Source organism: Canis lupus, chromosome 4 (assembly GCF_048164855.1).
Source record: "Canis lupus baileyi chromosome 4, mCanLup2.hap1, whole genome shotgun sequence".
NCBI lineage: Eukaryota > Metazoa > Chordata > Mammalia > Carnivora > Canidae > Canis > Canis lupus.
Window position 1 is genome coordinate 43263091 of NC_132841.1, and position 16947 is coordinate 43280037.

General features: G+C 42.1%; 1 protein-coding gene and 1 long non-coding RNA gene across 3 annotated transcripts in view; one reads left to right on the plus strand and one right to left on the minus strand.

Annotated features, from left to right (window-relative positions):
• SLIT3 (slit guidance ligand 3) overlaps positions 1 to 16947 on the plus strand; it is a 591163-nt gene that overhangs the window by 38069 nt on the left and 536147 nt on the right. Inside the window, exons 2-3 of the mRNA XM_072824217.1 lie at positions 7450 to 7521; positions 14118 to 14189. Coding sequence (XP_072680318.1) covers positions 7450 to 7521; positions 14118 to 14189 — 144 coding nt within the window. The remainder of the gene's footprint in view (positions 1 to 7449; positions 7522 to 14117; positions 14190 to 16947) is intronic.
• LOC140632325 (uncharacterized) lies at positions 6010 to 16922 on the minus strand. 2 transcript variants are annotated; one of them, XR_012029845.1, is made up of 3 exons: positions 16902 to 16922; positions 8395 to 8477; positions 6010 to 6167 (listed from the first exon to the last, which is right to left on the minus strand). It is a non-coding gene; the product is annotated as an uncharacterized lncRNA (long non-coding RNA). The 2 variants fall into 2 exon arrangements; XR_012029844.1 differs by having other exon boundaries at positions 6010 to 6177; positions 16902 to 16919.

The following is a 16947-nucleotide window of genomic DNA, read 5'->3' on the forward strand; positions in this document are numbered from 1 at the left end:
GTAGTTGGGTGTGGTTCAGGGAACCAGGACTAGAAGCAATAGAGCTGTTACTACCCCTAAGGCAGAAGAGATTAGAGGAGTCAAAGTGTTCTAGAACCAGGAAGTGGTCAGCCATGAAGAGGAGCTATGACCTTTGATGGAGATATTAATCTGGACGTCCTCTCAGGGGGGGAACCAGGAGAATAAATACACTCTCTTCACTCTGTTCCCTTCCCTTATCTCCTGTCCAACCAAAGTGAAACAGAAGGGCACAGCAGCCAGCCCTGTGATGTGGCTCATTCAGGTTAGCCTTCCCAGGATAGAAAACAAATAACTGAAACAGAGACCAAAGTTCCTTCACTAAGTTTTTCTGGTTTGGTTGGAACTTCTCCTTTGGTGGTGGTAAACAAGGAGACCACAAGACCACAAGACATCTTAATCCTGGCCCCTCTTACACTCTTCTAAGCAGAATTCCTAATTAGGCTTTGAGACCTTAACATGAACGTATCATGCCATCCTTGTTCAGAAGCTTGCTGTCCTTGTTCTCAGACTCTTCACTTCTCTGTGATTCCCATCATGGCCCCTACTGCTACCACCCCATAATAATGTACTTCCTTCCCATCTGCTCCAGGTCTTCTGAGCTCCTGTTCTCACATCTATCTCAAATCTCTGATTGCTCACTCTCCATGGAATCTAGACCACTTCTCTTAACATCTGATTTTATATATTCTTACATTGTTCTGTAAATAGGTGGTAAGTCTCAGTCCATCTCTTCAACTAGACTCCAAGCTGAGGGCAAGAACCAAGCCATGTTTTTAAGCCCATTAGATCTGGACTCCCAAAATACAAGAAGTATAGATCTTAAAATTATCAGGACTTTATAGGTCATGTCAACCAGCTTCCTACCCATCACAAGTACATCATGTCCAGAGATTAATTACTAATCTCTGCTTATATACCCCCTGTGATAGAGAATTACTTCATTGTAAGGCAGCCCTTCCAAATTCAATACCTTATACTGAAATGTTATCTTCTTTCCTGAAATCCAGAGCATCACTCTGTATACACTTGCTATGTGGGGGCAGGTGGTCTTAAAGTCTGATCTGAACTGATTATGTATTCTCTAACTCTGTAAGTTGCACCATCATAGAGAAACATCCTTTTTTAACACCAACCCTAACTACCACCTCTGTATCCTCTCCCCACAAGTTGTTGGCTGTGTGTGAAAAATTAACTACTCTGAATGCTGTTTTTCTTTTAAGATTTTATTTATTTATTCATGAGAGACAGAGAGAGAAAGAGAGGCAGAGGGAGAAGCAGGCTCCCCCAAGGAGCAGGGAGCCTGATACAGAACTCGATCCCAGGACCCCAGGATCACAACCTTAGCCAAAGGCAGACGCTTAACAGATTGAGCCACCCAGGTGCCACTCAAATGCTGTTTAGGAAATATTTCTTCACACAGTTTCTCTCTTGAGCCTCATGATAATCCTATAGAGCTGGTGTTCTTGGTCATATTTTATGGAAGTCTCAACAACAATATGAACAACTAGGGTTAAATAAGTTTAAGTGACATACCCAAAGTCACCCAGCTAAGACGGAAGAGGGGACTCAAATCTACATCTTGTGGATTTGGTATTGAAGCCATTTTATCCACACTGCACTGTTTTTACTGCTCCCTCTTCCCAGATGTGCCACAGCAAAAAGAACATTTTGCTGGAATGCCACAGAATGAATCAAAAGAAGGATGTGAATATACGTGTGCCAAGTTAGGGACAGTGGTCTGCCCCAGGACATTTTTGTTTCATTTTTTCCAATGTTGTTTTGAATTCTTCATCCTCCCCCACCCCACCCAAGGTGTCAAACAGATGTGAAAATACCACAAAGCTGCAACTCACAGCATTGGTTTATGATTCACTGATTGGAATGAGGAAAAATAATGCAAGAGATTACCATGGTGATGCCTTTTTATGGAGACAGTATGGTAGATGATGAGCAACATGGCAGAAACCAGACATGGGCAAAAACAGAAAAGCACCCCTTCCTCTCTGGCTTACAGGGGGTCTCAGCACTCCCACTGGCCCAGACCTCACTGGGAGACAGAAAAGGAAATGGGCCATTTTGGCTGGAGTGGGAAGCAGTGAAGCCAGCAGGAGGGTGGGATGGGATGGGAAATTCTATTCTATACTGTTCTGTTCTATTTATTTATTCATTCATTTATTCATTCATTTTTCTTTCAGCAATTAACCTGATGCAGTAGAAGATGCTTAGACTCTAGCTGTAGATGGGGAATATGATGTAATAAAAAACATGTCCTTTGCATTCAGAGAGCCCAAGTTTACATCCTAGCCTTTGGCACTTACTGGTTGTGTGACTTCATGGCAAGTTGCTTTATTGGTAAAATCTAAGCTGGACTGGGGTGAGGGAAATGATGCTTCAGGTTCCTTATGGGGAAAATGGGATAATAATAGTACCTACCTCATATGATTGCTGTCTGGATAAGAGAAAATAAACATACAGTTTTTAGCACAATGCCTGGTGCATAGTTTGGGCCCAGCAAGCATCAGCTCTTAGTAAGGCTTATCTTCAGTATTTTTATCTGTTTAAGAAAGATAATAACACCTACCTTTCAGAACCATTGCAAAGAAACAGAAAAAAAAAAAAAAAAAAGATGAAAAGCTCCTGACTCAAAATGCATTGTCAGTGTAGACTTCTATAACAAATAGGCTGACCATTTCAGTGGCTTAAGAATGATTTCTTGAATGTGTCTGAGTTTTATATAGGTAAATGGAGAGACGGGGGAGGGAAGGTCTCTATTCCATGTAGTCTTTCAGGGACTCAGGATCTTTCTGTCTGCCATTCATGGAGTCCTCCACTGGATTTACTGAATTCAGCCCAGGATGAGGAAAGAGAAATAGCATGGAGGATTGGGCAGGAAGTGTTATGTGTCAGGCCTGAAGGCAGCTAATATTGCCTCTGCCCGTGTAATAATGAGAACTCACATGGTTGCACTTCCCAGCTAGAGTAGCTGAGTAATGTATGCTATCTGTGTATACCAGACAAAGGGTAAATGGTTTGGTGGACAACTTGCTGGTCTCTGCCACAATGTTCGATGAATGGTACCCACTATTACGATTATTAATATAACACCAGGGTAATTCTCATGGTAGCCTAAGGCTCACTTGGAGAGATGGACAACCCTAATTATGCAATCTTTACTCTTGAGAACCTAAGAGAAGGGCCAGTGCTCACTGTTTTTGGCTCCCATGAGACATCTTTGACCATGATGACAAGACTGAATATCTCAAGGGTGACAGACAAGTGTAGAAAAGACATGCCATTGAGAGTCATTTGAAGGGAGTTCCATTGTTAATGTTAAACATTCAAAAGGTGTCTTTCTCTTCCTTTCTCTTCCACCTCTCTCTTTTGTTGCCAAACAAATCACTCCGAAACTTAATGGCTTAAGACACAGTGCTTATTTTAGTATTTCCCCCTCACAGTTTCTGTGGGCAGGAATTCAGGAGTAGTTCAGCTGGGTGAAATGGCTTAGTTTCTCGTAAGTTATAGCCAGATGGTAGTTGAAGCTTCAATCTCTCTCTCTTTTTTTTTAATAAATTTATTTTTTATTGGTGTTCAATTTGCCAACTTACAGAATAACACCCAGTGCTCATCCCATCAAGTGCCCCCCTCAGTGCCCGTCACCCATTCACCTCCACCCCCTGCCCTCCTCCCCTTCCACCACCCCTAGTTTGTTTCCCAGAGTTAGGAGTCTTTATGTTCTGTCTCCCTTTCTGATATTTCCCACACATTTCTTCTCCCTTCCCTTATATTCCCTTTCACTATTATTTATATTCCCCAAATGAATGAGACCATATAATGTTTGTCCTTCTCCGATTGACTTACTTCACTCAGCATAATACCCTCCAGTTCCATCCACGTTGAAGCAAATGGTGGGTATTTGTCATTTCTAATGGCTGAGTAATATTCCATTGTATACATAAACCACATCTTCTTTATCCATTCATCTTTCGATGGACACCAAGGTTCCTTCCACAGTTTGGCTATTGTGGACTTTGCTGCTAGAAACATCGGGGTGCAGGTGTCTCGGCGTTTCATTGCATCTGTATCTTTGGGGTAAATCCCCAACAGTTTGAAGCTTGAATCTCAAAGGTGTTTGCACTTACATGCCTGACCTCTAGGCTGGAAAGAACCAAACACGCAGGGACCTCTCAAACATCCAGCACCTCAAACATCCGGCACCTCTCTGTCTCTCTCTGTCTCTCTCTGATCTTCTTACAAAGTCTTTCCAGTGTCGTCTCTAGCCTTCTGGTCTTCCAACATGGCACCTCAGTGCTCCCATGCAAATGCTCCTAGAGAGAGCCAGGCAGTCACTTACTACTGCCTCTTCTAATCCAGCCTCAGAAATTCCGCAACATCATTCCTGCCCCCAGGCTTTTCTAAGCAGTCAAAGTGAGGTCTGCTCACTTTCAAGGGAAAGGGACATAGACTCTACCTCTCAATGGCAGGCTCGTCAAAGAAACAACTTGCAAACATGTTTTGATACCACCTCACTTCCTTACCCCACGGCAGGGGCTTCCCATCTAGTGATCATGCTTGCAGATGGTTCAAAACTCATGATAGGCTAAGATATACTGATTCCCTTAAGGGCCAAAGCTGATGGCTGAGAAATCAGGCTGAAGTTTCAGAGCAGCTTGGACTGAGACAAGGGGGGTTGGGGGAGTGATGAGCACATAAGGTAGTGTAGCCTCCTCTCAGTGTCCATTTAATTAATTCCCATTTTCAGCCAAGCATGCTTGTAATCAGGGTTTTGTGCTTACCATTCCAAGATTGCAAGTAGGAGAGGCTTACATAAAGCAGCAAGGCTCAGAGAATTTAAGTAAAATACTGAAACCCACACAGCTGGGAATAGGAAGTGGAGAAGAGACTTGAACCCTGACTTGTCTTACCTCAAAACCCAGGAACATGTTCTCTGACCTCCTCCCCGGCAGTTGGGCAGTGTGTGTGCTGGCTGGGCAGAGGACGATAAAGAAATAGGTGTCATAGAAATGTGAAAGAGAAGAGCAGTGTGAGGGGGCTACTTGTGGCAGCATCTTACTACTTATTAGTTGCAAAATGCACCCCTCTTTCATCTACAAGAAGATAGTCGTCTTGGGATCCCAGGATTCATCTGTAGGTGCAGAATTTGGGGTGGTATAGGCCGCTGCTCTTAATGCACTGAAATTTCAGAGTGGAAGTGGGGGGGTGCAGGTAAGAAGGATGTAGTTCAACTAATTATAGTAACAATAGCTGCCACGATTAAGTCTTTAACAAATGCCAGGTAAACACTGTGTGTCATCTCATTTGGCTTTCATAAAAATCCTTGAGGTTGAGGTGATTACCAACATTTTGTGGATAGAGAAGCTGAGCCTCAGAGATGAAGTGAACTGCCCATAGGTCACTCAGTAGGTGGCAGAGCAGGAATCCAAACTCAGGGCTGCTTTCCTCTAAAGCTCTGCTTCCCAAACACAGACTGTGTGCCTGGTGCATCCCTCCAACCCATCCACCACCACCACCCCCTGCCGTCCCAAGTCCTCAGCTTTTCAGCAGCACACTTTGTGCCCCTTTATATAATAATATTAATTGAGAATATTGGTGCCACAGCCACCAGCACAAGCTGCTGAGATACCAGGCTGTGTCCTGGTAATTAAATGTTTAGTTGCATTGTCATATCTGCAGTTTTCAATGTCCCCAAACATCAATCCCAATTGAGACAGGAGGTGAGAAGAATACTCATGGTGAGTATGAGCATGCACATATGCCTATCTGTCTGATCCTCACACAGGCAACCTTTCTTTATTTCCCTGTGTAATTCTTGCTCTTCCTTTACTGGCACTCAGCTTAGTCTGAGAAGTCTACACACTGCCTGTCTCCATCACAGGCTAGTTAAGAAACAACCTGATTGCTATTGTAGGTAGTGGAAAACTGAATGAGGAAGGAAAGTGGTTACCAGGTGAGGCTACCCAAGGACTCACTTGATTTTTATTTTGATATTATTTTCAGTATCAGGAGAATAATCCCTTCTCATACAAAGTGCTCGAATCTGAAGATTGTTTCCCTGTTCCTTGTATGCAGCTGTGGATTTCACAGGTCCATCTGAGACATGACTGCAGGATGTCAACTTTAGGACCTGGCTAAGAAAACCTAAGAAATAGTGACTGTGTGGATGAGGATCTGTCATGGGGAAAATGACCTCCTGAGTTCCTGAATGTTCAGGAGAAAAGCAAAGCCAGTTTACAAGTAATTTGTTGAAACTCCAGCATGGCTAGAACCTTGAACAGATTCTCAAGAAGGCATGGTAGATAGGAATTAATCAATCAACATCCATTATTAAGAATTATAACATTGTTCATGGTCCCTTTTTTTTGCATCTAGTCTTCTTAGATAATTTTAATGAACACAGAATTTGTATACAGTTGTTCATAGGTTCATTCTTGATTTTGGTTTTTTCTAACTCTAGTTTTCTAATACCCATGGTGCCCCTTTTCCCCAACACAAATACCCCATAATGCTTTAAGTTCTTCCATAGCAAATTCTTCTCTTTGGGACCATTTTTAGGACTATAAACCCAATAGTTGTGGCAGGAGCAATCCATGTAACTGTCTTTACCTAATGTATGATATTAACAAAATTCCCCCTACTGTATGTCAGGCACATACTCTTTATATTGGGCTATGAAAGTTAAACTTTGCTAATGGACCAGGAGTTGCAAACTAGTTGGAAAATAAATACTTAGGTAGATAACAAAGTCACTCAAGATTCTCTTGGTTTCAAGTGATAGAAAATTCAACTCAAACTGTTTTAAGACAAAATATAGGGGATATGGGATAAATTGGCTCATATAATTTCAAAATACAGAAGTATCTGGCTTCAGGCCTGGGTAGATCCACATACTCATAGGATAGCATCAGGAATCACTTTCTCCTTATCTCTTGACTCTGGAAAACTCTCGATGGTGACAAGATGGATTCTGGCAATGTTAAACAGCTTGGAAACCCAGTGGGGAAAGAGCTGTTGGGAATTTGAGTCATGATACATTCCTGAAACAAGTACTGTGGTCAGAGGGAAGATGCTTATAAGCCTAGCCTAGATTAGGTCTGGACCTGGGAAGAGAGGTTGGCCTCACTTATGTGACATGATCTGAGAGTTCGGGGAGGGGACTCCAAAGAAAAAGTTGTTAGTCAAAGTGGGGCAACAGAAGCCAGGCAGCTAAATATAGCAGGGCTCTACTATATACATAATGAATAGCTTATTCCATACAGTCTCCTTAAGGTTGGTTGGGCATGCTCAAGGGATGACATTAATCATTGGAATTACCTTCTGCTTGACAAGCAACATTCCTTCAAGCCAGTCTGGGTTGAATAGACCATAAGTGTAACCTCCAAAAATCTGACCCAAATTTGCTCTCTATTACAGTGACCTGGACAGAAATAATATTACCAGGATTACCAAGATGGACTTCGCTGGACTCAAGAACCTCCGAGTCTTGTAAGTAACACATGATTCTTGAACATCATTTTCATTTTTAGCTCTTTGGCCTTGTGAAAATGTTTTGTTGCCCTGACATCACACCCCTATGCACTGGGTGACAGGAATTTACCATTCTGCAGCAGAAAACCCTTCATTAGTGTACCCAGGTTTTTCAGGTATCTTATTCTGTGTCTCTATGCTGCTGGCTGGGCTAGCCTGGTGGAAGAAGTCAGTTCCAGTGACAAGGAAAACAGAAGGCTCTACATGAATAAATCAACATGCCCAGCTTCTAGGATGACAGCAATGTCAGCTTGACTAACCATGCTACTCTTCCACAGAGATTATAATTTCTTCTCCAGCCTGTGCATTAAAAGAGCAATCAGAACGAAAGTTATTTATCTTGTTGCTTTATGGAGTGGAGGGGAAAAGGGAGGGAGTCAGACAGGGTCAGAGCCCCTGCTGTACACCCACAGCTGAACAGACAGGTAGCAAAATTTGAGATGGGTATTGGCACAACAGGGGAGCAAGGAATATCAGATTTCCTTGCTAAATATTGAATATCTTTACTCATCCCGAAGTCTGTAAGTGATAAGAATGCCTAAATGCTTGTCCATTAGCAAAGCTCAGACATTTAGAGGTACAAGAGAGGAGTAATCGGAGCCTCTTTCCTACTTTACTCAAAGGTTGATTTTGACCCCGTAAGTATGGCTCCAGACCAGGAGTACCATCTGGACAGTCTGGCCACTGCCTTGGTGTCTGCTGTGTCATGGAATCTTGGATGGCAGATCTCTACTAGAAGCAGCAGCTAAAGTCTTAGTAGCTGAAGCCACCTCCTTCTTTTTACTAATAGCCCTGTATAATACAAATAATTTTATTAGGGACAGTAAGTACCTGGTTCTGGTCCTGCCTCAGAATTAACTGCCCATGTAATCTTGGATGAATCACTCTACCTCTTTGGGCTTCAGTTTTCTCATCTGTAAGATAAGAAATGACAGTATATTAGTTTGCTAGGGCTGCTATAACAAAGTACCACACAGTGGGTGGCTTAAACAAAAAATATTACTGTCTCAGAGTTTCTGAGGCCAGAAATCCAAAATCAGGGAGTCAGCATAGTTGGTTCCTTTTGAGGACTGAGAGGGAGGATCTGATCCAGCCTGTCTTCTAGCTTCTGGTGGCCTCAGGAATCCCTGGCTTCTAGATGGTTATCTTCTCCCTGAGTCTCACATTGTCTTCCTTCTGTGCATGTCTCTGTTCACATTTTCCTTTGTTATGAGGATATCAGTCAAATTAGTGCACACCCTAATAACCCCTTTTTAACTGAATTACTTTAGTGAGAACCTTATCTTTTTTTTTTTTTAAGGTTTTATTTATTTATTCATGATAGAGAGAGAGAGAGAGAGAGAGAGAGAGGCAGGGACACAGGCAGAGGAAGAAGCAGGCTCCATGCCAGGAGCCTGACGCGGGACTTGATACCGGGACTCCAGGATTGCGCCTTGGGCCAAAGGCAGGCGCCAAACCGCTGAGCCACCCAGGGATCCCCGAGAACCTTATCTTTGATAAGGTCACATTATGATAGCCTGGGGATTAGACATTAACATATGAATTTGAGGGGGATATAATTCCACTCATAACAAATGGCCAGAAGTCCTCCGAACTCTCATAGTTGCACATTTAATGCTTTATGGTTTTAACATTTTCATGAAATCTGTTTATTCTCACTGCAACCTGTGGGATATTACTTGTGTAGCGTTGTTTTTCCTCAATGAGAAGTAGATAGTGGTGATGATGATGATGACTAACAACATATGTATGGTACTTTTCACAGACCAAGTTCTGTGTTATGTGGCTATTAATCCCTGTCTCCCTAGAGGAAACAGAGGCACAGTTGTCCCAACTTCACATGGCAGGTAACTATGCTAAGGAGAAATCAGAACCCAGAATATGTGCTTTCTAACCTCTGTGCAGAACTGCTGTCCACTTGTATTATAGAAATTTTAGAAAACTAAGAAGCAATAGTCTACCCATTTTATAAATGCAGCCCTGATGTGCATTACCTGATATGTACTGAACACCAGTGTGTGGGGACTCTGGGGTCTAAATGTTGGGCCTCCAAATAGCAGATGTTTTCTCCTTGATATATTCTCCAGTCTATGGCATGTTCACACTCCTTCACCATTATCAGGAAGAACGTGGAGGGGCAGAAGGGGGCGACTCTACCCTCTGCTGAGTCTTTTGCCCTTAGCAGTTATGTGTCTGTCAAATGGCTGGAAGTTCTCATGAGATGTGTGTGGGTCAGAATTGAGACAGGGATGGGTTGAGGGAATTCCATAGCTCAGTTTTAGGGTAACTTTTATTGAAGAGATAGAGGCAGTAAACTCCCGATTCCAGGTCATTTGACAGCTTGAAGAACAAACATTTAACCTCTCTGTTTCCATTTCTCCCCCTGCATGTGTGAGAGATTTCCTTTCATACAAGTCAGAAATTTCACCTAATGCTTCATTTTCTAACCAAGTCAGAAAGAAAACCCTTTGATTTTCTTACCATTACATCAGAAAGGCTAATAAAAATTCCAATTTCCATATCTGCTGTCTGCAAATAGAAAGTTTAAAATAATCACAAAAGATCATATTAATATCCTCTGGATGGTCTACAAAACATTCCTTTGACTCCAGTTTATCTTTCATTTAATTGGCACATTTTTCTTGTTTTGATAAGCAACACCAAAACACTCCTTCTTCCCCCACTTTATAGACTCTGTTAATATACTGTGTTTCGTTATCTTCCTTATCAACTCAAAGACAATCCTATTCAAGTGGCCCTTTATTCTGTGAAAGAATCTGCTAGGTGGGATAGCTGAAATGCTTTCTCACACTAGTAAAATACTTAGACATTTAAACCATATTTTCCCTCAATCTATTCTTTTTAGTTGAGTAACCTAGACAACTATCTTTTTTGAAAAGCTTTCATCACACCTTGGCACATTCCCTATATCTGTTTCTTATTTACAATTTATAGTGAAGCCAGAAAAGACTCAATAGTCTTGAATAATTTGTGCTTGCCACCTATTTCCATGCAGAATTGTTAATACAGTTCAGGAGTGTGGGCAAAAGCAGATAAAATGGATATTGGGGAACTTTGGTCTCATCCAAAGGCAATTTTCCCCAAATAAAGTACATTCAAGGAGAAGATATAAGAATTGCCCATAACAATTCTTTCCCTACAGGGTGGAGTAAGAAAAGATCCCTTCTGGTGTTATCAATTATATTCTCTTTCTTACTAGTCTGTTGCAAGAACTCTGCTATGCCCACAATGTGGGAGCCAGCTTTATCCCACATGGGGTTAATAAAAGAATTAAACTCCTCCCTAGCCATCATCACATGAGGCGGTTTCCGATTCTGATTCAGTGTTAAAACTAAAAAAATAACAATGCTAAAAGAGCTGAAAATGAACACAGTCTGTGTGTCTCTAACTCAGAATAGAGTCAAACAATGGACAGCCCTTCTGGACATCCAACCTTTGCTGGAATCCCTGACCTTGCTGCATCTGGTCAGTAAAATGAGAATGATATCAATTACATTAGCTCAAGCTTCTGAATTGCATCTCAACCTAGAAGTCTGGATGAAAGGTTCACAGCTTTTTCATTGATTCATTTATTCATTCATTCATCAGATGTTGATTATGTGTTGCCCCTTTAAAAGTCAGGTATTAGGCTGGACTCTGATAGTTCTAAGAAGTAAATCTAGAAAAGGACCCTAGCTACCTGACTATAGTCAGGATTCCAGCAGGAAAGAGATGACACTCACTCAAGACAAATAAGGAGAGCTAAATAAAGAGTTATTTACAAAGAAATGGGCAAAGTTAAGAGAAACTGAGAAGATATGCCATAGTTTCTTCAGGCTAGCAGCAAGGAACCACAATAGTCCTCTAGGCCTCAAGGAACAATAGGGGAAAGTGGTTATCTGAGCCCACAAAGGTAGGAACTACCTGATAGGATCTGTAGTCTTAGTTAGAGGGACACAGTCAATCTGAAGTTACTTGGCAGGGAAGGAGGTAGGAATAAATCCCCCAATATCAGTCCATCTCATCATCTCATTTTCCACTGGTGACTTCCATTGGCTAAAGTGATAAAAATTAGCCTCCCCACACCTGAGCATAGTTGAGGAGGGGCAGCTATTGAATACACATATATTTGCTTTTTTTTTTTTTTTTTTTTACTCCCCTTTCTGAAAGAAGCTAGTAGTGTTAGATTAATTAGTATAGAACTAAAAGATTCATCATAGGAGGTTGGAGTTAAACTCCTTCAGAAACCCAGAGAGAATATCACACTCAGGCACTCTAGTATTGTTCTTTGTTATAATTGGGAACTTATGACAACAAGCACTGTGATGGATTGATTGATAGTAAAAACAGCTAAACAAATCCCCAGTCACTAATATTGAACTGATTCCCTGTTTAGCGAGATGTGCTAGTGTGAGTCTATTGGCATTCCAAGGCCCTCCTTGCCATATGGCAAAATAGAGAGGAAGACAAGGGAAGGTAAAGAACATTAATAAGCCTCTAATTGTACTTCAGATCCTGGGCTAGAGAATTTACACACTTTATTCCATTTTTGTCCTCATAAGGACTTATGAGACTTTTTTTTTTTTTTAATTTACAAATGAGGAAACAGTCTCTGAGAGGTTGACTGGGTGTTACACCATCAGCTGATAAGAAAGCAGGGAAGGGTTTAATGCCGGATTTGGCAAGCACACCAGACTGGGAGTTAGTCTTTCCTAGCTGGCTGTGTGACTTTATACAAATAATTTCTCCTTAGGCAAGGCTCTCAGCCTCCCTATTCCATGGTATCCATATGTGTTAAGTGAGGAGCCTGTAGGGGGCCAGAGTGACATGAACGTATGTAGTAAAGTGGGGGTGAGGACTGTGGCAGACTGAGGAGCCTGTGTGCCTTGCCTGACCCCATACTCAGTTCCTACCAGTTGGTGGTATTTGGAAATACAGGAGCTGATTTTTGTTTTCTTTTCTTTTTTTTTAAAGATTTATTTATTCATAAGACACACACACACACACACACACACACAGAGGGGAGGGGGGCAGAGACACAGGCAGAGGGAGAAGTAGGCTCCATGCAGGGAGCTCGACGTGGAACTCGATCCTGGGTCTCCAGGATCATGCCCTGGGCTGAAGGCGGCGCTAAACTGCTGAGCCACCCGGGCTGCCCAGGAGCTGATTTTTCAGAAGGAGTTTCTTTTGTGATAATGTGTATGTGTGTATATATGTGTGCGTGATATTGATTTTTAATGGTTTGCAAAAAACTTACAAAAAAAAATGTAAAATGTCATTGAACTCAAACAAAATACCCTTATCACTCTGATAGTTTGAGTCAGACACTCCGTATGTCCTAGACTGGCCTTTTCCTTGATAGAAAATCAATGTTACGTGGCCCAAAGACATCTATAGTTTTTCATTATTCAGAAGCCTTTATTAAGTGGCTGCTGTGCTAGGCAACTGTGTTAAGGCTGAGTATGATAATGAACAGAAATTCCTACCCCCTTAGTCCTTAGGCATAGTGGGGAAGATGGACTTGAAAATAAACTGAAGGACCCAAGTGTTAAGCCCAAGAAGTACAGGGGTTATAAAATGCCTTGGAGGTGCTAGGCTAACATGGATAGAATCATTTTGAAATGAAGGTCAAGCTTCCTTAAAGCTGCCTTCTATCCTTCTGCTTTTTCCTTCAGGCGCTCAGAGGACCTCTTCTGTGTAGTCCAGGGCACCTACAGCCTTTCCTAAACTGCACCTTCCAAAGACACTTCCTTCAAACACAACTACATCTCTCTACATCTCATTCAACCAGCGGGATTGGCCCGGGATAGAAACTGGGCAACCTCATTGCTTTTCTTCCCTACTGTTCATCTAATCCAGTTTAAGCTGCCATTTTTTTTTTTTTAAGTTAGGGAAACAAATGTTTCATTGTATACTCAATTCCTAGGATATGCCACATGCATGAATCAACCTCAGTTAAGCAGAGTGTTTAGGTTTTTAATCATCTGCATGGAGAATATTGGAGGTCAGCAGAGTCCGTGGCTGGACTAGCTTTTGTGACCATCACCCTCAGCCAGGCCCTGGGCAAGGAGAATTCCTGGCACAGGCAGTTGTCCAACAGTAGGAACACCCTTTCTAGTAGGTGACCCAGAGTCAGAGTACACAGAGAAGGCCCTTTTTAATGAAGTATTTTTGCATCCTTAGAGGAGGGAGCTCCAAGGGAAGAGATACTGAATATATGTGTGTTTTTTATAAGAAGCAGCTTTTACCTCTTCCTTTTCTGTGCAACATCCTGCAGTGCTTGGGGGGACATTTGCTGAGAACATTCTTAAAATAGAGGCATGGAAACCAATCTGTCAGGTAGAAAGTGTGCAGGCGGCGAAACCCTGGTTACCGTGACACCAAGCTGGCATGTGAATTATCTTGTCCCACTAGACTGATCCCAGCTGGGGGGTAGGGGGCATGGCAGAGTGTCATGGGAGGGGCTGAGTGACCAGGTCTGCAGGGCCTGAAACCTAGCATGAAGACCCCTGAGGCCCGCTTGTCCTTGACCACTGCTGTTTCTGTGGTCCTAGGCATCTGGAAGACAACCAGGTCAGCGTCATCGAGAGAGGCGCCTTCCAGGATCTGAAGCAGCTGGAGCGATTGTAAGTACAGTACAACCTCCTTTCTTGAAAAAAAAAAAAAAAAAAAAAATCTCCTTTCTTGAAAAGTCATCATCTTCTTCTTTTTTTTTTTTTTTTTTTTTTTGGTAAATTGACTTCATTGCAACCTTGCCAAAAAAAAGTCTTCAACATTTAATGAAATGTTTGCTTATTTTATTTAAAGTACATCAGATACATGTTAAAGAGACACTGAGATCCTTTTAAATTCTTTTTCTTTATTTTTTAAACTCTTTCTCTTTAAAAGATACTAGAATTGGCATCCAGGATCTATATTTCTTCTTCTTGGGCTTGAGCTGTTGCTTTTGGTATCTGTACATGGGGCTGGTTCTTGCCCAAGCCTTGTCCCTTTTGCAGGAGATGGAAGCCAGCAGTTGGTTATCCCTGTCATGGAGGCCAGTGTTAGATACTCGCTATTCCCCTGCATGGGTAGCAGGTTCCCTCCTCAGGCCCTCTCCTCCTGGAGCCGCCTCTGCCCCTCACAAGAGAGGAAAGATGGGAGAGTGGGCAGTACCGTCAGCGTGCCTGTATCTCCTCTGAGCATCAGCCTGTGTCAGGAAGCCCACATGTTTCCACGAGAGTATGTGGTGCCAGGGTTTAAAAATAGGCTGCTATTCTGACTATCAGAGGGAGAGACAAAGAGGGGTGGGAATGGAGATGGATGGAGCCTCCATTTATTTTGATGATTAATGCAATTGCAGAAAACTCTTGGGTCACTCAGATGGGGCTGCTGTTCAGATGGTTAAGTGGGCAGCTTCACCTTTCCTCAGTTAATCATATCTGGCAGCATATAACATCTGGATATTTGCTTCCTGCCCTCTAAGTGGAGCTTGTCCCAAAGAGCACTTAGTCATGCCGGTGGGCGGCTCTCTTCCATGTTTCCCTCCACATCCCAGTTGGCCTGACATTTAAGCCTCTTTCTCCTGCAGTTGGGGGACAGAGGTGCAACAGTTCACTGCTCCACCAGCCTCCCTGGTAGGATCCTGTCCTGTTGCCAAATCTCATCTACAGAGATGAGAGTTGGGTAAGGTGGAGGGCCTGCCACCAACATGTTAGCTTTGTGATCTGCCATCTTTTCCCCTGGAGTCATTGCATCTGGGGTGACATGGTTATTATCTAGCAAAACCCTGTATTCCCCCTCCTTTGTGTGAACTGTCTCATTTGTTGTTCTCCATCTAGGTCAAAGGTCAATGTATGTTCTATGGTTGATTTAAAAATGTAACATTCATTTCTTATAAAGGAAAAGAGTTCTAAAAATAATACATGCTGCCTCTATTTACACTTATATTCTTAAGTCTCTTGAAACTTAAATTCTTATTTAAACCAAGGGAAAAATAAAAGTATTTGTTGAACTTGTTTCCTTTGTATGAGATATTAAACATTTCTTTTTTGTTTTTGATATTAAACATTTCTATGGAAGAGTAAATATGTAGTCCTTTGTGAAAAGGCCACCTCTTGCTTAGTCTTCTGATTAAAAGGGTAAATAAACTCCTAATTTATTCATTTCATGATTATTGGGAGGGAACTAATTGATAATTGAGTACCTTGGGGATACTAGGAAGTATGCCGATGTTTTATAAGCTATCTGTTATTTTATCCCCATGAAATTCCTATGAGGTGTTATTAACCTCATTTTGCAGATGAAGAAACAGAGGCCCAGGGAGATGAAGCCAAAGAATTGTCAGAGAGGTGGGGGGAGGGGGGAGGAGTCAAAATTCAAAGCCACATCTGTCTGACATCAAAGCCCACACCCTTTCATACTTCTGTGCTCTGGACATTAGATGAAGTGTGATCTTTAGCAATGGCCCTGCAAATGGCCTCTCACATACCCACTTAACTCCAGGGAATATCAGTGAAATATGCTGGCAAAAGGTACTTTTCTCTGGTTTGGTGAATGCAGCAGAAACACCATGCATGTCTACAAGACTGAGAGGCTTACAATTGCAGGGAAACCTGGCTGTTTCTCTACTTTGTGTGTTAGGAGGCTAGCTGCTGGACTAGATAAACTCTCAAATCTCACAGCTTAACACAGTAGAAGTTTATTTCTTATTCGTATCAAACCCAGTAAGGGCATTCTTGGTTGCTGGGTCTCTCTCCTCCAAGGAGAGACTCAGGAACACAGGGTCCTTTCACTCCTTGACTCTGCCATCTTTAAACCGTGGCTTCCAAGGTACCAGTGTGTATCTGAATCAAGCCACTGGAAGGGAAAACAGTGTGAAGAATTGTGCATGGGAGGCTTTTATGGCTGGGACCTGGAAATTGTACATACGACTTCCACAATTACATACCTTGGATTAGAAATTATTCACATGGCCACAGTAAACTGCAGAAGAGGCTGGGAAAGATAATCAAGCCAAATGCCCAGTAAATAGAGGAAACAGAATTAGGGAATAGCTAACCAGTTTCTGACTTATACTGCAACTGATCTAAAGAAGTACTTGAATGGGAAGAAGAGTGAAAGTATAGGTGGCTGGACAGTATGCGCAGTTGGATGGGTCCCCTTAGTTAAGGCTTTCCAATGTCAACAAGAGAAGGTATATGCGACATTATTCTGATGTGTTAATCTGGTGTTGGTTATCCAGTCTCTCCCCAAACAGACTGATAGCTATAGAATGGGAAAATAAAACATATTTGCTGTTAACAACTAAAGAAATAGATGGCTGATTGTACCATCTGTAGCCCTCACTCCTGACTTACCTTACTTGTGTCTCTATATTTTTTTTTGTGTGTGTGTCTCTATATT